At 40.3% G+C, this 25894-nt stretch overlaps 2 protein-coding genes across 4 annotated transcripts in view; one reads left to right on the forward strand and one right to left on the reverse strand.

The window, feature by feature from the left end:
* The window catches only part of psd2 (pleckstrin and Sec7 domain containing 2), a 39767-nt gene extending 17917 nt beyond the window's left edge, over window positions 1-21850 (forward strand). The window contains exons 4-15 of one of the 3 annotated variants that reach the window (XM_051421061.1): window positions 11016-11213; window positions 11548-11628; window positions 12709-12866; window positions 13728-13788; window positions 15379-15469; window positions 15629-15672; window positions 15794-15984; window positions 16158-16228; window positions 16715-16872; window positions 17550-17694; window positions 18212-18355; window positions 18812-21850. In XM_051421061.1, coding sequence (XP_051277021.1) covers window positions 11016-11213; window positions 11548-11628; window positions 12709-12866; window positions 13728-13788; window positions 15379-15469; window positions 15629-15672; window positions 15794-15984; window positions 16158-16228; window positions 16715-16872; window positions 17550-17694; window positions 18212-18355; window positions 18812-19042 — 1573 coding nt within the window. In that variant the 3' untranslated portion in view covers window positions 19043-21850. The remainder of the gene's footprint in view (window positions 1-11015; window positions 11214-11547; window positions 11629-12708; window positions 12867-13727; window positions 13789-15378; window positions 15470-15628; window positions 15673-15793; window positions 15985-16157; window positions 16229-16714; window positions 16873-17549; window positions 17695-18211; window positions 18356-18811) is intronic. The other 2 variants (XM_051421063.1, XM_051421062.1) reach the window with 2 other exon arrangements.
* zgc:92242 (uncharacterized protein LOC436899 homolog) overlaps window positions 1-25894 on the reverse strand; it is a 122948-nt gene that overhangs the window by 42481 nt on the left and 54573 nt on the right. The window lies entirely within an intron of this gene.

Genomic DNA, 25894 nt, shown 5'->3' on the forward strand with positions numbered 1-25894 from the left:
GTTTTTTGGGTCGTGTGTGTGTGTGTGTGTGTGTGTGTGTGTGTGTGTTTATATGTGTGCAAGAAAGAGACAAAAAAAAACAAAACAACAAAACAAACCATTCCACAATATTCTGCCTGAGTCTGTAAAGAATTACATTCATGAGATGACTGTTATCTGGTTTCTAAATAGCCTTTATTGTGATGGAATTACATGTATAATTTGGGTAATTAGATGGCTACACCTAATTTTTCATGGGTCAGACTATACTGATGTTATATTAGTCTTAAATGTATTTGGTCTTTTTTGTGTTTTGTGTTTATGTTGTTTGGGTCTTTAAATTCCAACACCAATTCTTGTGTGTCTTGTAGTTCCAGAAATAAAAAAGTAATCAATCAATTAGGGATTAACCAACTATATATTGAAAAAAAGCCATTTCAATGTACAGTCATTTTTTTAATGACTAATCTAAAAGGCTGTAATGTAATCAATAACATTAGTTTAGTTTGTTGAGATACATTGTTAACATCATTATTAGTTGATAATGACTCCCATATCCTTTCATCAGTCCATTTCTGCTGCTTATTTGGGTCTTTGTGACAGTAGTGGCAGGCAAAGCAAGGCAATCACTCCAGCTCCTCCTGGAGGATCCTGATGTGTCCCTAAACCAGATCAGATATAGAATATCTCCAGTGTGTTGTGGCCTCCATCCAGGAGGTATCTTGATCAGATCCCCAAACCACCTGAACTGGCTCCTTTTGATGCAAAGGAGCAGCGGCTTTACTACAAGCAGCAATTTTGCTGCCTATACCCGTGATCTCATTCTTTCAGTCACTACCCAAAGCTCACAACCATAAATAAAGGTTAGAACGTAGATCAACTCGTAAATTGAAAGCTTCACCTTCCGGCTCAGCTCCCCCTTCACCACAACAGTCTGGTACCAAGCCTCTATTACTGCTGACACTGCACCAAACAGCCTGTCCATCTCATGCTCCATTTTACGGTCACTTGTGAACAAGTCCCCAAGTTACTTGAACTCCTATACTTGCTTACTCCCTACCTGGAGGACTCAATCCACCATTTTCTGGCAGAGCACCATGGCTTCAGACTTGGAGGTGCTGACTTTTCACCTCACTGCTTCACATTCAGCTGTAAACTGGCCCAGTGTGTGCTGAAGGCCACGGTCTGATGAAGCCAACAGAAACACATCACCTGCAAAAAGCAGAGACGCAAACCCTTGAGGAGCCCAACACCCACTGAAAAGAGAGAATACAGACACAGCTCTTACTTCGGTTATATAAGGACCAGGTGACTCATAGCAGCGGCTCTGGTACCCCATATTCCTGCAGTACAGAAGACTGGGTGAGGTACGGCATCTCCTTCATGGCCAATTCATGGGTGGTCTCTGAATCGCTCTCAGTCTGGCCCCTCCCCTGAGGCCAATTTTCCTCCGGACACACACAGTTCCCAGGGTCACAGGGGCACACAAAACCCTCCCCCACAATAAGGTGGCGATTCTTAAACAAACAATTATAGCCCTGTGGTTTTAATGAATAGCTACCAAATTAGCTATTCAAATTAGTGGGTCTAGTTGTAATACACAAGTAGGTTATACTACTGATCAAGTTTTAAGGAGTGATTGGTGTGATTTTATAAGAGATTGTGTCTTGAAAGGAATTCAATCATAAACATATAACAGATGGATTTAATTGCTTTGGCAACAACAATTTCATGCCAAAAAAAAGCTCTTTGAACTGAATTGACTTGAAAATTTGATGAAAAGATACTTCCACGTCTTGCCACTGAACCAAAATTAAGCAAAAAGAGTCTGCGTGATCAGGATTGGAGCCGCTGTATCAAAGTCTTGCCCGTACACCCGGTCGACTCAATCATGTCATGACATGAAATCCCCTTTTCATAGCCTCAAATACCTAATTAAAACCTAACTTATTAGAAACATATGAACATAAGTGATAAGAACTGCCTAAAATGACTGGCTGTATCTCCCATCCTGCAGCCAGCCACCAGGGGGCGATCAAGATGTTTTGACTCCACCTGCATGTTGTTAATCTTTCATATGTAAGTTTAGAGCATAATTAGTCATGTACAAAATCAAAGTTTCAATGACACCATACTTTTCCATTACAGATGGATGGAAATGGGATTGTTGCTGTTATGAATTATATTGTGTCACTTTTTTTCTTTATTGAGTTCATTAGTTTCCAGGACACGGCTAAATGGAGCACAACTGGATGACCTCCTCAACTGCCTTTTGACTCTAACTTTGGCATTAAGACACGACTGGCTGATTGAGAGCACAAAATAAGGATTCATTTTAATATGCTGCATATGCTATTGAGGAGCACTTATCTCATATATCCTCCACTCTGACTGAACTGAATCACTTTTCCCATGTGTTGGCTGCCGTGAGAACATCACATCAATTGGTTTATAAATTCTTGCTGTCTTAGAAAAATCCACGGTGAGTCAATGACAAAGGTTATCCATGAGTCAGGGTCGTAAGCTGCTTGAAAAAATGGATGTGTGATCAGTATTCAGCAGCATCTGCTTGGTCCAAAAAGTATTTTGGTCCAAGCGCTGACTGAATTTCTGTTTTTGTTGTCGTCAAGGAAATATAGTCATTGTTGTCTGCACCTAATAATGTGCAGAACCAGGTTGCAATGAATCTCGTAGGTTGCTCGCCTGTCCAAATACTAATCAAATCTTCCGTCTCATCCCCCAAATTTTGCACTTTTGACCCTACAGCTGCCTCTCTGTTCTCTACTTGTTTGCAATTGTTCTTTCCACCAGATTAGAAAGAGGAAGGAGGGATTCAGATGATGAGGTTAGCATGCAGGGATGTGTCAGTGTGTCTCTGTGTATAATCCATTACATAGTGTGTGTGATAATTGATGTCTGTGTGCCCCTATATTACTTAGGGCTGCACAATTAATTGAAATATTAACAAAATTACAATATGGCAATATTCAAACCATAGACGCTGCCAGTTTTAATAAGGGCCTACCAATCTTCTCCAGAAGTAGGAAAACATGTTTCTTTGGTACCTCAACAAACATTTGTAATGATCATTCCCACTAATTGCGAATCATATCACAATATCTGCCAGAATAATATTATTACTGTATATTATTAGACCTACATTGAAACCTACACAAGTAGGTACTTACCTCCATTCTGTGACCTTTATAGAGCAACTATTTATATCCTGCCCTCTACGTTTTTAACTCAACACATTATTTGACATCCTGAGTTTACGTTAAAAATAGATTTTTTTTTGCTATATGAGCGGTAAGCTCTCTCAAAATAGAGCTCAGGACTTTTTCTGTAGGTTATATTAAGGTTAGATGGCTTTACTCTGTCTTGCATCTGTGGTTGCTTGGCCATATTGAAGCAATACACTAGAGGAATGTCCAGAAATAACCCCATAAAATGACTACATGCTGGAAAGCAGCTTAGTGTACTTCAAGAGTCCTAATACAGGACGCCCCGCTGATACTGAACTGATCTGCTGGCCCGGAGCCCTTCACTTAAATGCAGAGGAAGTTGTGTTGGCCTGGGGGGAGGTGGGTGGGTGGCTGGGGGGGAGACGACACAGAGCCATTGTAAGCCACCACTAGGAACGGTTCATCAGGAAAAAGTCTGTCCATGTCGTTTGCTCCGCCCCCAACATCCTCTCCTCTGTGCGGCGTTCAGACAGCCAACAAACTTCAAGGAAAAAAAAAACTCCAAACACACTCCTTGCCTGTTGACACTATGGTGAAATAACGCTGCAGCCAACCTCATCACCTCCGAATAGGCTGTGGTTATGTGTGAGACCGACTTCCGCCTTGAAGGGATCTGATTTGGCTTGAAGTGAAATAACAAACCGGAGCCGATGGAGATTTTACCGACTGCTGGAGGATGAGGCGGTCGGACCGTCGTGCGCCTTTAACCGCTGATTTCCAATATCCGAGAGACGATGTGGAAAGAGGAATATGATGTTCACTTCGACTTCCTGCTGCAACTCCTGTAAGTTTATAATATTTCTTCATAACCAGGAACACTTATAAGCTTTTACGTCCAAATGGGTGGGAACATTAACATTATGCTGCGTGGCAAAATGGAAATAGTGAGCTGTACTCAAACTTAACTGTGAGGAGAAATCACTACAGTACTTATGTAATATTTCCATAAGTATAAATGTATGATACCGAAATTAAGATAAAAGCGACTTTTTATTCATCTCGTAGTTTATTCATACAGGGACTCAATGTACCTGGTAATCAATGTAGTGGCTTTATTATCTTTTTTACTTAATAAATGACTCAAATTATTAATCAGTTTTCAAAAATATGGCTGATTTTGTCCAGTAAATATATATATAACAGCATATAAATATATATATATTAAAGCATTATTGTTTCAGCTCTAATGGAGGCTATAAAATGAGGATTTCTATATCAGACTTAAAGGTTGTCTGATTGTTGTTTTCATAATATATATAAACCATATGAGCCAAATCTTTATCCATCATGGCCTTAGTGGAATAATATTTAGGGCGGCACCATATGGTGAAAACAATCATATTGTTATTGTTATTTTGACAGCTGTTGCCATTACGATATGATTCATGATTAGTTGGAATGATCATTTTTGAATCACAATTTCCATTTTTACTCAGTACAACTATTATAAAGGATGGAGTCACTATTACAATCATTTGTTGGAGTCTGTATCAAACAAACATGTTTTTCTTCAATCTAGAGAACAAGATTTGTAGGCCGGGACATCCCTGCAGCCCTACAGTACTTCATTATACCTTTACCTTTTATCAAAAAATGTTCTCCTGTGATTTGGGATATTGCACCATGTTTGGATTTCAATAATATTTTGAATAGTTGTGCCGCCATAATAACAAAAAACTTTGTGTCACTTTTTGTGGCTGGATTTGTATTTGTTGCTGGTCCACTATTGCGACAGTGTGTTTTTTTGCAGAGGTTTTATCTACAAGTCGTAGCAGATGACCTGTCTGACACACATGCTCAAGCACACACAAAGAGCTCCTGTATGTGTTTCTAAAGGATGTCTAGCTTAGTCGATCACATTATATATGAAAATGAAAAAGAAAATCAGTGAAATAACAGGATTTCATAATACGGTTAATCCCATAATGGTTGATTACTCTGACAGAAGATGCCACTAAGACCCTCCCCCTTTCCCCCCTCCTCACACCCACACACACACACCTTGTAATGCCGACACACCCTTGTAGGTGTGGGTATGGGGTGGTATACAGCCAAGGAGATTAGCATGTGAGTCAGTGGCATGCACTATCATGCTCTATCTCTGACACACACACACAGACTGAGTGGCGGTTACAGTGAGTGAATATGTGTGGCCTGGGGATACAGAATTGTGCCTTTAGATAGACAAATAGGTTTCTGTGTGCCACTTGGCCCTGAGTAACGCCAAGTATCTTGGCTCAAAAGGCATGTTCTAGATATCTGACACTCCATATTGTGTCTCTCTCACTATTAGTTTGTGTTTGTGTGTGTGTGTGTGTGTGTGTGTGCTGGTTCCATTATTGTCAATGACTTGGGGGACCCCGGCATCATTTCAGACCCCTGACTGATATGAGCTTTGAATGATTTATGAGGTCTCTCTGAGTCTAGTGAATTAATATAGTCAGACAAGTGAAAGCAATTTTGTTGCAAACAGGTTTGATATTGTTTTGAATGTTTTTGTGTGAATCCATTTGTTATGGTTACGTGTGTGCAGGCCAAGGTTATTATCGTTAACTAAACTAAAAACTAAAACTAGATGTGAAAAAAAACATTTGTTTAATACAAGGAGTTTTTAACTGGTTATGAAACAGTCTCTGCTACTGCGTCTATGTGATCTACATACAGCACACAAGACCATCAGCGTGAAGATTGGCTATTTCTATATTATCCCTAATAACTGGATCAGATGTGGTTGAATTTGCCTCGTAATCAATGAAACAAAGCGATGGAAGCACTACTGCTTTTGTCCACAGGGTTCCTTGTTGCTGATATAACTGAAATTAAAATAAAAGCTATACTTTAGAACAAATGTTAAAACTAACTGAAACTATATAACTAAAATAAAATCTAAATATACAGGAAATGTCTTTTAGTTTTAGTCTTTGCACAACAAGCACAAGGAGGCATTGGTGCATATGTTTACATGACTGTGAGTCAGTGTGTTTGTACTGTAATACCTATTCTGACCTTCTTAAAGCCCTGACAAATCCACCCTCATATTATAATAAAAAGTAAACTTAAACCAGCAAACTCACTCTGGAAACTAAACTGAAACTACACTGAATTGAAAACAAAAATTTGACATTTTCAACCACTTCTCTGGCTCCCAATGGGGGTTCCTGTGACTTTCCTAGAGGTTAGGATCAGCAGGATCTGGGTCTGCTCAGAGGTCTCCTCCCTGTTGGACATGTTGAGAATACCTCCAGAGGGAACCACGCAGGAAGCATTTTAATCAGATCCCCAAACTACCTCAACTGGCTCCTTCTCTACAAAAAAAAGGACCGGTTATTTTACGCCTTCCGGATGTACAAACTTCCCACCCTGTCCCCAAGGATAGAGCTCAGGCACCCTGCAAATGAAACTGCTTTCACTGTCTGTGTCTGCAGCCTTATTGTCATTATTGGGAGTGATGCTCCACTGCGATAAGGTAGGGGAGTTTGCATGACCACCTCATCATGGTGGAGGGTTTATGTATCCCTGTGACCCTGGGAACTGTGTTGTTGGGGGCAATAGCTCCTTGTAGGGTCTCCCAAGGCAAATTGGTCCAAGGTCAGGGGCCAGATGAAGAGCAGTTCTAAGAGCCTAATGAATCAGCCATGACGGGACAGCGCAACCTTGCCTGGGGGGGCGAAGTCAGGGCCCTTTGTAGATTTCAGTTATAGGAGTGTAGTGTGTAGTCAGCCATTTAGCATGTGAAGGCAGACTGACTCCTGGTTCTAGAAACTGGTTGTTGTGATTGGTTGTTGGTATTTGTCAGTGTTTTGTATCAGCATGTTTTTTGTTTGTTTTTTCTGATGCCTGATGCAAATTTCTGATAGACGGCCTTGAGGTTGTCCACAATCCCTTTACTTCTTCTTCTTCGAGCTCAGGACACTTGGCATCCGCTGTATCCTTGGTAACCAGTAAATCCCTTTCGACAACAGTGCGTAATGTATTGAATTTGTGAGGGTAATGCAATTGGGCTGATCAGATTATGCAAAAAACATCTGAATCATCTGGCGAGAATGCTGACGATGCCACGCAGATGCACACACAGACAGGAAATGAGGAAATGCCATTTAGACTGATCGAGGTGAAAGTGTGCAATCTCCTTCATAAGAATTAAAACTGATAGTTGGCTGTTTTTTCTGTGCTGATCTGCTCCTAAATACATGTTCCTTTTAGCATGGACGATATTAAATGTTACGCTGTTTTGCTTGAATGTGAAGAAGTGAAGTAGCAAAAGTAACAAAATGTTTTTTTTAACTAGTAATTAAAACAGAACAACACTGATTGTATAAATTACAATAAAAAGACTAATTAACTTCCCACTGATGGACTGTGGGGTGTGTAGCCATACAGTGGACACAACTCAATATCTTAAAACTACCTCCGTAAGTCATAAATAAATAAGTAGGGCACTAATTAATACTCTGCATCGATTCTCTCTGTCCTCTTGATGACACTTAAACAGTTATATGGAATGTGAGGCCTTGGCCTGATTAGACAGTTCATTAAACTCTGTCCCTCACCAGGACACTGTATGAAGTGATGGCCTCATTTTCACGTTAAGTCTTTAGGTTTTCTTTAGTTTTTTTAGTTGAGTAAGCTGTTTCTATTTTCCAAATAATCAACTCAATAACATTGCAGCTTTGAATTATTTTAGTTCTTGTGTTAAAATGTGTCTGCAAGTAAAAATGGATGGCAGCTTGTGGAAGAGCCGGAGAGGAAGCTGGTTTTATAATCATCCCCAATACTTTTAAATTCACTATATTTAAAGATAAAATAATCTGGAACCAGATGCCAGATGATCCAAATGATCTAGTAACAATAATGGCTGTCTGATAAAGTTTTAGATAGATAGATAGATAGATAGATAGATAGATAGATAGATAGATAGATAGATAGATAGATAGATAGATAGATAGATAGATAGATAGACTTTATTAATCCCCGGAGGGAAATTGGGTCGTCATAGCAGCCAGGTACATTAAAATACAACAATAGAATAAAATACTTAGATAGAATATATATATATATATATATATATATATATATATATATATATAATATGATGACTGAACAGATATACATGTATACACATAGATATTATACATTAATATTGATATAATGTAAACGTGTCATATATTCAGCCTGTGCAAAGTGTGCATACATACACACACGCACACACACACACATATATATATATATATATACAAGATATGATATGATATATAGCATATGTATAATAGATACTTGACTGTACAAGAAAGATATACATACAATAGATAATATCTTATTGTTATATTGTTATATAATAATAGTAATAATAATAATAATATTATTAATATAATAATATATTGTATAAATATGATATATAATATCAACATGGTTTATATTAACACATATCACATGATGAAATAGATGTTCCACAGGTAGAGTTAGTCCAGTTCTGTGATTGTGGATCTGACAGAGGAAGATGAGTTATACAGTCTTATTGCAGTGGGGAGGAACGATTTTCTGTATCGTTCCTTAGAGCAGCGTGGTTGAATGAGTCTGTTGCTGAAGCTGCTCTTTAGCTTGTCCAGTGTTGTGTGGAGGGGGTGGGAGAGATTGTCCATGATTGCCAGCAGTTTTGCCAGCATCCTCTTCTCCACCACCTCCTCCAGGGTGACAAGCTTCAAGCCAACAACAGATTCAGCCTTTTTAATGAGTTTGTTCAGTCTGTTGGCGTCCTTTGCCTGGATGCCCGCACCCCAGGAGACCACAGCAAAGACGATGGTGCTCACCACAACAGACTGATAGAACATCTGCAACATCCTGTTGCAGACATTGAAGGACCTGAGCCTCCTCAGGAAGTAAAGCCGGCTCAGGCCCTTCTTGTAGTCGGCCTCTGTATTTGTGGACCAGTCCAGTTATTGTCTAGTGTGACAAGTACTTATACGCCGACACCATATCCACATCGGTCCCGCCGATGCTGACAGGAGAGGGCAGGGGCTTGTTCCTCCTAAAATCCACCACCATCTCCTTCGTCTTTGCCACGTTCAGCTGCAGGTGGTTCTCCCCACACCACTTCACAAAGCGGTCAAACAAGTCCCTGTACTCAGCCTCCCTCCCACCCTCAACACACCCCACAATAGCCGTGTCATCAGAGAATTTCTGCAGATGACACGACTCAGTGCAGTACTTAAAGTCTGCAGTGTAGGTGGTGAAGAGGAAGGAAGACAGTACAGTTCCAGAACTGTGTCTGACCGTCTGATTAGTAATTTTAGTATCATTTCCACATTAAACTCCTTAGAGGACCAGTGTGGATGATTTAATGATATCTAGCTGTGAAGTTGAAGTGAAGCAGATTGCCACCAACTGAATAGCACACACCTTCCAAGCGTGTAGGAGGAACTACAGTGGCCGCAAAACTCACAAAAAAACGCAAAAGTTCCTATCTATAGCCAATGTTTGGTTTGTCCATTCTGGGTTAACTGTAGAAACATGGCAGTTCAACATATAGCGGACTCCTCTGTAGCTATAAATGGCTCATTTTAAGGTAACAAAAACACAACAGTTCTTATTTTCAGGTGATTAAACAATAATGAAAATATACCCATGTTGTACCATTACTGACAATAGATCCTCAATGTTACACACTGGATCTTTAAAAAGGCATCTACTCTTTCTACCTCATTAAAAATCCCAGAATCTATGAATACTTAAATGTTGTTCCTGCTGGACACAAGATGTCTCCTGCTTCACTGTAAAGTCCAGTCTCAGTCTCAGTGTCCGTGCACTGGTGGCTGCAGCTCTCTCCATCACACTGGCATAAGTTGCATATTGGTCCTGCACGTAGCTTGTTCTGCACAGTGAAGCTCAAACATCAAACCGTAGGAAGAAGAAGAAAAACATATTTTTGAGTTTCAATGCATTTTAGCTTGAAACAATATTTTATTGCAATGTCAAAGCGAGGGATTAAAACTTCAAACTTCAATCTGTCATTTGTGCAGACTTTGCAAGTCATTACTTAGCAGTAAAAGCTGCGTGTCCTCGCTTGTGTCTTCAACTGTTTGGCAAAATAATTAAATTTTTTCTTAACTACTCCTGCCGGGGTGATTGAGTACATTCAGTCTTTCAGCAGAAACGCCCTGTTTCATAGTCACACAGATACACCCATTCACAGCTGGGATAGACAGCCTAGTGATAAGCATGAAATGGCCAATTTACTCGTTCAGTTTGAGATTGGGTGTTCTGCTCAAGGGCAACTTGATGGCAGCTGTTGAGACCAGAGAGAGCATTACATTGTTCACTATATGGACCTCTAAAAATGAAATGCTCACTTTTCTAACTTCCGGGCTGTATTTGCCTGATATGCAGGACCGGAAAAGTGGAAACGAGGTATTAGTTTTTATATTATAGCACTTAAATTCAAATGATGTTAGAGGTTAACAGTGTGAGATTAGTGGAGCTTTTTGGAGGAGATTGAGGCAGGTGAAAGCTGCTTCAGCATTATAATCAGCCTTTAGATTCACTGCATTAACGTGGGACATTAAGTGACAGTGAAACTGGGTCAGTGTCATAACAAGGCATTTAAACCTCATTTGACTTTTGTTTGTGTGTGTGTGAACATATGTTTATGTAATTGGGTTTTATGCTCAGCAGTTCAGTTTCCTCTGTCTCATTTTAAGTGAGTGGGCTTGTAACAACGGACATGTGTTCCATTCATTAACCTATGCACCTGCCTGTGTGTGTTTGTGTGTGTGCGTATGTTCTCCTCTCCTACAGTGATGCCAACCTCACAGACGTGCTGTCTGACTCAGAGGAGTGCGATTTGGGCAGTCTGGAGCGTTTGGAGCGCGGCAGCACAGACACACTAGCCAATGGCTGCCGAGCCGACTGTGAGGCCGCCAAGAGGCTGGCCAAGCGCCTCTATCACCTCGAGGGCTTCAAACGCTGCGATGTGGCCAGACACCTGGGCAAGAAGTGAGCGCGCGCACACACACACACACACACACACACACACACACACACGATGACTGATGGACTGACAAATCACCAGAAACAGAGGAAAACATGTTGACATAGTTACATATGGTCAGTATTTGAAATGCACACGTGTATAGGTGAGACAGATATAATGGACACGTAGACGCACATGATTGATTTATAATCAAACACATCTGCACAAGCTTAATTTATTCTTAACTGGAAGAGCTTTCTCTCATCCAGTGGTGCTAAAAAAAACATTTATATAACACTTTCAGACGTCTTCAGTGCCACGTTGATGTGCTGATGCTCTCTTTCTGTCTCCCTGCAGTAACGAGTTCAGCCAGTTGGTGGCATCAGAGTACCTGAGTTTCTTTGATTTCTCCGGCCTGTCGCTGGATCGAGCCCTGAGGTAATGCACAGTCAGCACTTGGAAGTGATGAGTGTGTGATGTAGACATCGATACACACGCATGCTTGTGTGTATTCTTCACTTTCCCTCTTCACAGGGCATTAGCTTTGTGCTAATCAAGCTGTCGTGTTGAGTACAGTTAGCCAGTGTAGCTGACAGCTGCGGAGTACATCACTGCCTTGTACCTGACATGGTGCTGTCTCAAACTGCTGCGTTCAGCTCAGGCTGTTCAGTTAAGAGGCCTCAGCGTGGGCCAGATTATCTTATCACAGTTTGAAAGTAACATGTAACAGACTAAAAGTCTGGTTTAATGAAACTGCAGTAATCTGACAGCATAGAAATAATTCTTTTAATCTTTATTCTTTTCTGAAACTTTAAAATTAGGAGCGGGAGTAATAATGTAGGGTTGTGTTTAATGATTATTTTTAATCATAGGTTAATCATTAAGTGTATTCAAGTGTAAACAATTTCTCAGGGTGCATGGGGACATCTTCAAATGTCATATTTCTTCCAACCTAAAGAAAAAATGTACAATGATATACAACAAAAATAGCAATTTCTCCCATTTAAGCAGCTAGAACCAGCAAATATTTAGTGCTTAAGCTTAAAAAACAGACTGAAACAATTATTTGATTATCAAAATAGTTGTAGATTATTTTTCTTACAATAGACTACTTAATAATTACTCTAATTCATCTACATTAACGTTTCTCCTCAATGTGAAAGTGAGACTGCAACCTGTAAGAAACCTGTTGACTCTGGCATACAGTTACAAAATCAGATCCATTTATCTGCAGGTCAAAAGTGCAACGAGTTCACGGAGACAAAAAGATGACACAATCCTTCTTTTGTGAGAGTAAAATACAGAGTACATGACCATAAGGCTAAGTTTTAAAAAGCAGGCTGTTATAGTTTAAAGAATAAAATGTTTCATAATATTTCCAACAAAGCTGTCAGCTCTATCGTTCCACGTATTCTGTTTACTGCCAGAAGTGATTTAAATCATATATTTTCCTGAGATGCGTTACTGGGAAACGTTTTGACCTCCTGTTGACCTCGTGGTTTGATTTGTGTGTGACAGGAACTTCTTAAAGGCCTTTCCACTGATGGGAGAGACCCAGGAGAGAGAGAGGGTCCTTGTTCATTTCTCCAGACGCTTCTGCCACTGCAACCCACAGACACCCACCTCTGAAGGTCAGAGTCGTGAGGGTGGTGGTAATGATGATGATGACACCGATGGTAATGAGAAACAATATTGTCAAGAGAAAACAAAATGTCATAACAGCTGTACAGAATATTACACCATAAATATCAATTGATTTTACATTATTATTGCACTTTTCCATGTTGACCAAACACTTATGTAGGGTTCCCACTCATCCTGGAAATTTAGAATAGTTTTCCAGTGATGGAAACACCTGGAAATTGATTAATATAACCAAATATCCTGGAAATTATCTATGTTGTCCTGGTATGACTCTTCAAAGCGGGTTTACCAGACTGACCTGCAGCAGTCTCTTCGGCCTTTAGTCCACTTTTCCGGAGCTGCCAGCGGAGAGAAGCCCAGTGGAAATACTGTAGTCATATTTACATGCACACGGCCTATTAATGCTCAAATTGTGGGTGATAAATACATGCACACCGTTTTTAATTGTACACAACACTTTCACATTCTTCTTCCTATTTTAATTGGCTTGTTACTGTTAGTGGAAATCTGTAGTAAATTGTAGTAAATTCACCAGAGACCGCTCCACAGTAAATGAGGAGTAAAATTGGGGTTATATATGTCAGTTCTAGGTCTCCCAGTAAATTATATAACCGTTTGTGGACTAGTGCTGTCCTGTATTGTCAAGAAAAACTATCTTGGACTGGTCCTTAAAAAGAGTGGGAACCTTGTCACGACTTGCTGCTACTTGCATAAACCTTCAAATGTGACTGTGATAGATGTAAATACAGAATCAATTCAGATACAGCACTAACTGTCTGTTGGCTATTCATGATGTGTGTCTGCATGTACAATAAAGGAATGTGTGGCATTGTATACATTAATTTGTGTGTGACATTTAGCTGACCTCGTCCTTGTGTATTATCTTGTTGCAGATGGAGCCCACACATTAACCTGCGCCCTTATGCTGCTTAACACCGATCTACACGGACATGTATGTACTGGTTCTGCAGGTTTCCCAATCCCCTTATCCTCCTGCAAAACAAAAACTATAAACACAGTCGTTTGTCAGGAATGGCACGTCTCAGTTCACATCTATTCCTTTCTCTCTAGCCTTTCCTCTCTCTTTGTCTTTCTCTCCCCTTCCATGGCCTACTTTCTGACCTGTTTCTGTCTCTCCTCTCCTCGGATAGTCTCATCTGTTCAGTTTTAAACTGGAGCACTGTGGTCGGGGCAGCATAACACGATCAGTATCATAGGCCCTGTGCTTTGCTTTTCCTCGACCCTCCTGCTCCACTCGACTCTGTCCCTGCTAATAGTACATTTAGTGAATATCCCTCCTCTAACTAATGTCCTTTCTTTCTTTTCAATTTCCTTTCCCTCCCTTTCAAATCCTTCCCCTGCTAACCAAATCTGGCCCCCTGGTCTCTCTCTGCCCCCGCAGGTGGTAAGTATGATTATAGTAGTAGTCTTGTCAGCTAACAATAGAAGTCATAGTTTTAAAACTGATATCATAATGCACACACAGTGATATGTTTTTTAAATAATTGTTGTTCAGTAGCACAAAAATATCTGGCTGCTTTAATATTTTTACCAACGAGAAATGGCCAGTAGCTGATTTGGGGGATTTTTGGGTATGTTGTATAAAAATACATATAGCCTAATGTGTAAAAAGGGTGGGTGCAATAAGCTAAAGCTTCAGCTTACATCTTTTCTGTTAGTATAAGTTGCTTTGTTTTGATTTATTTATTTACTTACACGTGTATTTGGGTTGTATAAGTTGAAATGACCGAAATAAACTAAACAAAATTTATTCTAATTCAAATGAAATGCAGTTTTCATATTAGCTGTTAGAATTGATCTGTCCCTTTTTCCCCTCTGCAACAATGAAAATCATAACATCTATATACATTTAATACATTTAAACACAAAGGGAACAGCAGATTCAGTTTCGAATACATTTTATAATATAAGATTTTAACGTAAAAGAGTGCACTGTCCTGCTACCTTTGCATGAAAATATAATATATATATACATATATATATATATATATATATATATATATATATATATATATATATATATATGTGTATATATCATTGTATATATGTATATATCATTCATCCAGTTGGATTGTGTCTGTGAACCATGTTACCTATTAATAATAATGAATTAACAATAGTTACTTCCCATCTGGAGGTTTGTTTTTGGTATTTTTCCTAGGAAAGGGGACATTTTTTCGTTAAAAGACTAGGAAAGGTTTGGTAAGCTGATACTGGATAAGCTTTAATAGAAGTGGAGCCCCACTCACCACCACCAGTAGAACCAGCAGCGTCACACTGCCACCCAGTGGATGGTTGCAAAACTGCATTCAGATTTGAGCATTTAATAGTGGGTTGAAATTATTAGCTACTTGTTATATAACATTATATTTATTATATTGTATTAATTATAATAGTTGTTATCTGGGTACTGAGCTCAGTATAAGACTGGCTAATTTGGCTCCACACAACAAAAAAAATCAAGGTGAAATATGATCCTAAACCTGAACTGTTTTGTTTATATTTGTCTGTCTCCTCTCTTCAGAACATTGGGAAGAAGATGTCTTGCCAACAGTTTATCAGTAATCTAGATGGCCTCAACAATGGGAAAGACTTCCCTAAAGAGTTGCTGAAGGTACAGATGCTCTCCTGAGAGAGGAAGGCTCAATCTTTCCCTCTTTCCTAACCTCAGAATTGAAGTATATCTTTACATTCCCACTCTGTAGTGAAGTAAAAGAAATCCAAGAAGACAAAAAATTTTGAATTTCTCTCTTTTATTGCCTCACCCACACAGGTCTTGTATAACTCAATCAAGAATGAGAAGCTTGAGTGGGCAGTGTGAGTATGCATTTTGTGTTCATCAAAAGGAAAAGTATTTGGAGTATGCAAGTTTTTAAGGAGTAAGTACACTTGAATATGTGCTACTCAGGTTTGTCTGAATGGGTATTTGTGTGTGCAGTGAGGAGGAGGAGCTGAGGAAGAGTCTATCAGAGCTGGTGGAGGAGCAGTGTGAGGGCGGGAGTAAGCGTGTTGCCAGGGTAACGGACGGCAGTAACCCTTTCATCGCCATTCCCATTCTCTTAAATGCCGTCACCTACAAACATGGAGTGCTGACCCGCAAGAGCCATGCAGACATGGACGGCAAACGCAGTGAGTGATTGTATACACGCGCACACACACACACACACACACACACACACACACACACACACACACACACACTTCAGGCTTGACTGAAGTTACCAAATTCTTAATAAGTTACTATCAATATTTGTAAATGTAACATAAAAAGTTATTTTTGTCGTTGTTTTCCTCTCTCCCAGCCCCGAGGGGTCGCCGTGGTTGGAAGAAGTTCTATGCTGTTCTGAAGGGGATGATCTTGTATCTCCAGAAGGTACCGCATCTCATCCTCTGCTGCGTTACCATAGAAACACACATCCACCACCGCTGTCATTGCGGTGGTGGATGCTGCTAGCTGCTCCGCTCTGTGTGTGTGCTTGTGTGTGTGTGAGAGAGAGAGAGAGGGGGGGGGACTCAGATACAGAGCATTAAAAGAGGGGATGAGGCATGGCTTCTCTACTGTGTGTTTGTCTCCCCCTGCTGGTAGGCTCAACTAACCACATGTAAGATTGTGAAATGTTAGACTTGAATGAACAGAATTTTAATATAATATTTAATATTTTAACTGGGTTTTAACTTGATTATGTTAGTATGGATATAAAAAGAGTCACTAATTTAGAGATTTAATGTTTCATTTAATGAGTTTAATGATGTTCCTCAGGAGGATGAGGAGTGAGTCGATGTAGGCATTTTTATCTTCTATAAAAGAGAAAATGGTCTCCAAAAAATGAGACTTACAATTCCTGTTTGCCTTACCCAGGATGAGTACAAGCCTGACGCCGACATTTCAGAGGTGGACCTGAAGAACGCAGTGCGGATCCACCACGCTTTAGCCACTCGTGCCACTGACTACAGCAAGAGAGCCAACGTACTGAAGCTCAAAACGTCAGACTGGAGAGTCTTTCTGCTGCAAGCCTCGTAAGTCTGATGATCTTTACGCTTCAGAAAACTCAAAAGTACAGCAAATAAATACAATAACTGTATTTGTTCTCAATTTGTGGCATCGTCCAAACACTTTGATGCCAGCCTGTGTAGCGCCTCTATCCTAACAGAGTTTATAAAGTACTTAATAATGCAGATTGTAGCGAGAAGGTTGGATAAGGATGTTGTGATACCTGAGTCCGCTGTCATTTTAAATCCCACACAGCGGAATTTATCTTGCGTGGACAGGAAGAATCTCTCCTTGTGTTTATGTGAGGTTTGTCATTTTGATAAAAATCAAACGTTCCAGCGTATGAATCAAACTCCTCTCGAAGGTCATACAGCCTCCTTTTGTGTGTGTGCAGAATTTGGCAGTCACAGGTGATATGTAAGCTGAAATTCAAACTCAATCTGCAGCACTGCGACTGTGAACGGGAAAATAAATCAAATTGAATTTAAAATATGTCATTTAAGACTTAAAGATTATGATTTTGAATTTAGGCACACAATGTCAGAATAATAGTTGATACTAGCTGTAGATGATGAGATAATATAAAGGAGAATCTGTGTCAGTGTAGCAAAAGAAACATTTAACAGCAGTTTTCATTGGATGCACTCGCCTGCTCCCTGGCCCTTCATCAACCCCTCACTCTACTCTCGCTCTGGCTTTCTAGTAGCGAGGAGGAGATGATGTCTTGGATCTTCCGGATAAACCTGGTGGCAGCGCTATTCTCCGCTCCGGCCTTCCCCGCCGCCATCGGCTCCATGAAGAAGTTCTGTCGGCCCATCCTGCCGTCCTCATCCACCCGACTCAAACAGGTACACACACACACACACACACACACACACACACACAGACAAACACACAGACACACAGACTTAAATTCATTTCCTGGAGACTTACCCTAACAGGAACCATAACTACTGACCCAAAAATAATCTTTTTTCTCTTTGGGGACACGGCTTTTGTCCCTGATAGGTCGAGCTATCCCCAATTAACTGGTCTTTAGTCTAAGGGAGCTTAAGTCAGACAGCACACACACAGATGATGACATGCATTAGGAACAAGGGCAGCTATGAAACTCTGCTGGCTTATGTTTTGCTCTAGATATAATACATAATATATTATTGTCAGCACTACAATAAATGTCTAGTTATGATTGATATTTTGCATTGTACACAATATAGAGTTTATCACAGCAGCATGCACCATCCTTCTACATTAAAAATCTCTATGCAGGGTTGGGCGTTTTTACATACTCTATTTGTGTCCGCTTGCATCTGATTTGCTGTTTTGGGGGTCTTCCGGTTTTCATCCGGCCTGTGATTGGTGCAGGAGGAGCAGCTGCTGAGTCATGAGAGCAAGCTGAAGCAGATGAGCCTGGAGCTGGAGGAGCACCGGAAAAATTCGCCCTCAGCCGACCCCAAAAGCCGCGAGTGGGAGGAGTTCCGGCTCAAAGAGCACTACCTCACGTACGAGGTACAGACTTTATATATTCAGTTTTTATGTTTTTTTGCTTTGTTTAGATACGAACAGAAAAAAGCACTGCAGTGTTACTGCTGTTTAGTAGATCATTTAATATTTAATTTATAATATTAAAAGCAAGGTAGACGTTCAGGTAGCACATATACAATCTTGTGATAATTCAAACGTTATCAGTTTCTTTTATAACATATAAATTGAAAAATGTAATGTAACTTTTTAGGTGTCCTAGAGGTGTCAGTCCTCACATTAATGCCTCAGTCAGGCAAAATATAAAACAGAACCTCTGTCAAAATTAATATATATATATATATATATATATATATATATATATATATATATATATATTCAAGCTATCATAATTAAAGCCAGTTCTCAGGTGACAGAGCGTTAAAACTCTTGTTTCATCTTCTGCTCTCACTGCCTCCCTCCTCCTCCCCTCTCTCTGAGCAGAAGACTCGGTATGAGACGTACATCAGCCTCCTTCAGGCCAAAATCCGCGCTGAGACGGATGACCTTGAGAAGATCGAGGCCAGCGTGATGGGTGGCCTGATCATGGAGGGTGGCCTGGCCAGCCGCGAGTGTCACCTCCGCAAGACGCAGTCCTCCCCGTCCATCAGTCAAGCCCACGGCGGACTGAATGGGAGAACCGCTGGATGCACTGCCACGGGACAGAGGAGCTGAGGGGAGGAAGGAGGACCAGAGATCACAGCCCACAAAACTACATCCCTCCAAGCCAAACTAGCTTAATCCTCCAACTTCTTACTATGTTCTTGCATTCATTTTCTTTGTGTGTTTTGGGCTTCTCCGTTCCTCCTGACTGTCACTACCCTTCCCAGAATTTATCAATCCTGGTGATAAGTTTCTGTCCTTGAGCAATAGATGAAGAAGATGAAGAGCCCGCGCTTGATACCCAACAAGTGACCCCGCCAAACCTCAGTTCTTCAAACTTTTATTATTGCACATAAAATGATCCGAACTGTGATCACTATTTATAACATCAGTATTATTTTGAAATGAACACTCAGAGCAATGCAGTTGTCTTTGGTTGAAATGTGTTTTAAGTTCTGAGCAGAACTTTGAGTAATTTATAATGTATTATTTTAAGGCCAGATAGAGAACAAAGAAAGAGAGACAGACTGGTTTGTCCTCTCTGTCCTGCAGTCCAGGAGTCAGGCAGTCATTCAGACGGAGATGGTACTACTGTAGCATTCTGGCCTTTTTATTTCTCTCATGTTTACACACCCAGCCAGCCACTCACAGGCGTGTGTACGGACCTAAAGTATGGGTGGACTGTGGTGTGTGAAGATGCAACATATCTGTCCAAGAGCTACAAAAGAACTTCTCAGAAGGATCTAGTCCCTGCCATGTATAGCATATTTATTTATTTATTTAATTCTACAAACCTTTATTCGCCCCAGGAAGGGGTTTACACTGAGCGTGCTTGCTCTTTTTCAGCAATTTCCTTCTTGACATTTCATACAGTTACATGAATTTGTAAGTTTAAAGGAGCTGCCAAGCGTAAACGGCCGTGGTTTTAACTGTTCACCAAGCTGTTCCACTAGAGGAACTGGAGGTTGAGTGCCTTACTCAAGGGCACCTTGACACTAGTTGTTGAGGGATTTGGAGTGTAAGTCAGTCGCTTTGTCGGAGAGATCACAAGTCTGTTTCTGTGATTTGTAAGCTGCCGCTACCCCAAATACTGACACGTATTCAGTTATTCTGTTTGTTTTTCCTACAACTCTCTAATGGAGAGGATAACAGTATGTGGCTGAATGAAAGCACTGTGCCATGTTCTGTTTTATCCCACAAACTACTCCTCTTATATCACAGAAGAGTGCACTGAGCTAAAGGAGCTGATATGTAACAATTTATGGTTGGGTGTGATGTTTCTGAAGATCGACATGAAGGACAGAACAGAAAAGTGTGGGAGGGAGGCGCATACCGTGTGAGTGGGTCAGCTGGTGTATGTGTGTGTGTGTGCACATGCATGTGTGTGTGTGTGTGCGTGTGTGCATGCTCTTTTTTTAACTGGTTCCAGTTGAGATGTTGAAGATGTAGGCAACAGGAAGAAGTAAATATAGCAGGGTCATGTTTTTGTATGAAGAATTTATTGAGCATGTTTAGAAACAATCCAATGGCCTTCTGCTGAATAAGACTGCCATCACAATCAGGCCTGGATCTCTCAAAAGCATCTTCAGCACAAAGAACGCCATCAACCTCGTGACAAAAGATGTACCTTTACCTCTTAAAGCAGAAAATCGGTCTGCGTTCTGATTTATAACATGTTACATGGACCTATTATAGCTTGTTTGGCCTCACATTGGGCATTTACTAGTACCGGTGTGTTCCTTCCACTGCCATCCTTCCTAACAGATGAAGATGTTTTTGGGAAAGCAGGCTTCGGTCAATCTTAGACAGAGACCGGCTGATTGGAGAGTGTAGCAGCGGGACTGCTCCAGCTTAACGTGCTTAAGTCAAGAAACCTGTCAGCATACTGGGATGAAAAGGGGAACAGCAGCAAAACAACTCCACCAGCAGAGTAGCCATCAAAACATCCTCCACGTGAACAAGGAGGAGGAGAAAAGACTTGTTTTCAAGGAAAGACGCTGGTTTGGTTTTCTAAGTAAGGCTGTCTTTAACAGCCAAGAAGAGGCAAAACAGTCGGCCAGCACATATGTTTCCAAACGGAGGAACACAACAGATTAAGCCTGTTTCTTATGGAAGGAGGTCTTGTGTATGGAGGAAGTGGGGATGTGGTAGGAGGGGTGGCGGTACCGCTGTTTGTGAGCACCTTAATTGAGCCCAACCCACCCAAACACACACACGCACACACGCACACACACCCCTTTCCTCTTTCTATGTAATTTGCTTATGACACAACTGTAGATCAGTGAGCTTAGTGCCCCCTCACTCAGCCTCGGTGTGGCACAGAGGCATGTTGACATAACCAGAGCCGTGGATATCAATAGTATGAACTATCATGTCTTTGGCTCTGGACACAGCGCTTCTGCTGCTTCCTATATATATCATATTAATAGTGACTGATGGGGTCTGAGATCCTTTTGGGACTTGGCTGGAAACCTGGAATCGCAGCTGGAATCCTGGAACCGGATCCTTGTACAGACCAAAATGCTGAAGTGGAGTTGAGTTTTCAGAGAGGAAGTACCATTTTATAAAGCTGTATTGTTAGGATAAATAACTGCTTTCTTACAGGGAGACTTCCCCTTATAGTCACTTTGGCTGTTGTGCTAACCATTGTTTCCCAATGTTCTAGGGTAGGCCTGTGCTGTAATATAGGATTGTGACGAAAAATATTTGTTGATTGTTATGTTTTATTTAAAAAATGACAACTTCGGCACTTTGATGTCAGCATTGGATCTGTCTTTTTGTTTGTATATCGGAACTGTTTTTTGACAGGATGCTCATACTATGTAAAGGACATATTTACTGAATATTTAGTCTGTGCTTCATAAAGTAAGCTTTTATACAGATGATTGTGGTTGTGATTTATTAAGATTATCAGCTACTAAACAAGGTTTGCAGTCGTCTTCAAACCCGGGTGCCATTTTTAATATTATATAGATACTAATTTGTGTTATGTGAAGAAATGTTCTTCAAAATTTTAGCGCCATACAAAATTTCCAACATACATGCTTATTGATATATTCAGCCTGCATTTACAAGCTAAATATGAAAGTTAGCTTGTTAATCAAATCCTGTAAAAACACAGCTGTTAACTAGACCAAAGTTGTAAGCATTTAAGCACCTGATAGTCACAGACAAACAGACACAGTTTGTCTACTCATCCTGGAACAAGATCACCTTTACAGTCCGTATCTCAGCAGGTGGCTGCAACCAAAGTCCCATAGAACAAAACAGATTCACAAAACAGGGCCAGTATGATATTTGATACATGTATGATTACTGCATATGTTATGTATCCTGCCATAATACATAAACTATATTAACTTCACAAAAACAGAGACAGACAGAATGACTTCTTGTGTATCGATGTAGCTTTCATAGCTTTGGCAAAACAATGAGCAGCTTCTAGTAACTTACAGTGTAACTCAGTGCTATATGATATCCCCATTTTCCTTTTAATGCATTTAAACCTAAAGCTTTCCCTCTCGTAGTATTTCTTCTGCAACAGCAGCTGAAGAAACACTGATTACATTTGTAAACTTGTGACATGATACTGGCTGCTGACACAGATAAGTGTCAAATATGCATGGCTATTATTATTATTGGTTGTTTTGACTGTGAAATGACTGAACTATAATTACATTTTAGCTACGAAACCAAAATACTGTAATCTTTTTTGATATAGCCTATTGAGCTGACTGGTCTCAGCCTATATGTCTTTGGATTGGTGGCACAAGATAAACATTTCCTTTTATGTTTAGCATGGTATGTCAGCATGTTGGTGTATCCAATAATAATCCATAAGATCATTGTACTAATAATGACCTAATTTGTCCACATTTTAAAAATATTTTCCTTTATCAGTTCCTTCCTGTAAGTAACCAAATACACATTTAATAAAAATAATAATAATAATATTTGGTAACATCACTCATTTTTTAAAAGCTTTTTTAGTGCACTGTCCAGCCCCAGTATGATTCACCCTGGACTTCCTCTTACTGTGATTTATGGGTGAAGAGGTTAAATAATGAGCGTTCTTAGAATAAGCATTTGTCCACATTTTACACAAAATATGCAGTAATTTGTCTTGGGGACATAAAAAATAAAAATAAAACAGGTACAGGGAAGTGGCCCTTGTAACACAAGTTGAAACCTCACCATAGTAGTAATAAGATTAATAATATATCTGTAAGGAAAGAGCTATAAAAGGTTAGCACAGTAACACATTGGCAGATTAACACTTTATGTAAATGACTGAAAATGTGAGTTGGTTTAAATATTTTAAAACTATATTTTATATATTCGTAACTGTGTGTCTACAAAGGTTTGTCTTAAACCCCAAAAGTGTCGAGTAAACCCACTTTAACCTACAGACGGGGTATTTGGACTGATGTTGTAACAGCTACCAACAAACATGGAGCCACTGAAGGTCACATCAGAAGATGAGGAGCTCACAAAGAAAGTCTATCAGATGCGAACAGACTGAGAAAATACTCTGTGTGTGAAACATGAAGGTAAGATTCACAGAGCTGCCAACACTCAGACTCACACGCACTCACGCCACACATCCAATTTCTCACGCAAAATTTTTTGCCGATTTTGGGCCGTTTTAGTCCCCTGCAGTTTGTACCGTCCAAAAATGTTACTCTACAGCAGTACTTCTCAAATAGTGAGGTGTCGGGGGGGACTGACGGAGGAGGAGAGATGGAGAAGTTTCTGACAGGAGTAAAAAGACGGCACCTGGAGACCTTACACCCCAGTTATGTCAAAAAGCCACTGGACTTTTTTCATCGGATACTCGATGAGTATCACCAACAGGCCGGTCATTTAGTGAGCGCGGCATCAGTAAATAAAAACACACCGTTATCCTCGTGCAAACACTGCCACATCGCAAGGTGCAAAAAAAAAACCATCACACAACAGCAGAGGAGCTAATACTCGGACAGCATTGGACATGGTCACAATCATAGGTGAGGAAAGTGCTGAGACACTGAATACTGTCCCTCTGTCCAATGACACGATCGGGAGACGTGTGTGTGACATTTCAGACGACCTCCAAGAACAACTCACAGAACATCTAACAGACAAACGTTAAATATAAACAATATTGTTGCAAATTTTACACAAAAAACCCCCAAATGTGTAAAGTCAGATACCTTTCTGAAAAGGAATAAGCTGATGAAGCCAAGTGACCAATGTTTAAAAAACGTTTTGAATGTTACTGTGTTAAGTCTATAAAAATGCACATCCCAGTGAATCATTTGCACTTTTTTCTCTGTTTTGAGAATCACACAGACTGAGCAGTCTTGTTTAAATGTTACAAATTGAGTTAATAAACTGACCTTGGAAATTGTTTTTAGTTGCTGCAGATGTTATCTCAGCTCATTTTATGAATCTATTTTGATAATCAGGTGATTGTATGGTGCCAGCAACTCATACAGTGGTTTGTACAGATGAATAAATAAATATGATCAGTTTCTCAATGTATTCAAATTCAGGGGGGGGATAATTGAGAACCGCTGCGTTATAGTAAACTAAGACTCGTCAAGCACTAGGACCAAGCGGAAAACGGCCGCTCAAGGTGAAGCCTGTTAGTTTAGACCCGCCCACAAGCTCCTCGAGTGGCTCTGCTGTTTCTTGTGTGATTGGCCGTCCCCGCTGTCACTCCATCTTCGTTGCACACCGGTCTGCTGGAGCTGCCCAGGTAATATCAGAGGTTGCAAGAAACAGTAAACGTAAAAGTAGCAGTAGAAAACTAGAAGAACTACTATTGTTGTATTGGGGTTGCCCGCCGGTTAGTCTAGTCGGTAGAGCTGGCGACCCAGCGGCGCGGGATCGAATCCGACCTGCTGCCCTTTGCTGCATGTCATCCCCCCTCTCTCCGCCAACCACCGCTGTCTCTATAAATAAAGCCATCAAAAGGCCAAAAAAATTAATTTAAAAAAATGTATACTTGTGTCCCCCCCACCTCTGAAATCAAAATGTTGTCCTTGATCTGAGCTGAGAGTAGGTATGTGACAATGAAATGTCGTCCAATTGAGTACTCACTCTCTTTAAACTTTAAATCTTGATATAAATTATCTGTTTGTGCGTGTGAACATGATTTAGTGTGGTGAAAGCTGTCATAACAAGCAGCAGGAGAGCACCTTGTTAACCTCATGGTATAGGCCTACTGCATGCTCAAAATATCAGCTCATTGCATTGTTTATTTACTCACAGTTTAATACCATTCTAATCAACATATCAATCAACCTACAGGTGCCTAGGTCCAATCTTAAACACTGGTCTATGGATAAGGCTTTATTCTGATACAGGCAGTCATTTAGGCACAACAATAGTTTTCTGGTTGAATGTTCAGCTCAAGTCTAGAAGGCCCTACAAGTCATGATGCCGAACATGAATCAGTATAAGTTCAGGTATTGCACATCTTTAGCAGACCACCCAAAAATCCACTAGAATGCAGGAAATCTCATCTACTTAATCCAAAATCCGTGCGCGGCATAATTTTGGTCACCCCCGACAAATTCTCACTCCAAGGTTTTTGGAAAAGTTTGCAGCTATGTAGGCTACTGCGACACAAATAGCATAAGCTAGAAAAATACTGTAAGCTCGTAAAATGAAATCCAGTCTCAATTAACTTAATCATAACACCTGAGCTTCTCCTGCTGGGACGTCACGATGTCTGTTGTAACCTTTGCAAACGGCTGCGTCACCTGATGCTGATTCTCTCTGACATCTCAAAAGGTAAAACATTTTAAAATTGTCATTTTATATTCTTTTCATCATAAGTGTATTGAGTGTTAAGCTAGTTTGCCAGCTCGCTAGTTTCACAAACGTATCAGCATGGTTACGCGGCGATCAGACTCACCAAAGAAACCTCTGGATGTT

The sequence above is a fragment of the Dicentrarchus labrax genome, unplaced genomic scaffold (assembly GCF_905237075.1).
Source record: "Dicentrarchus labrax unplaced genomic scaffold, dlabrax2021, whole genome shotgun sequence".
In the NCBI taxonomy this organism is placed as follows: Eukaryota; Metazoa; Chordata; class Actinopteri; family Moronidae; genus Dicentrarchus; species Dicentrarchus labrax.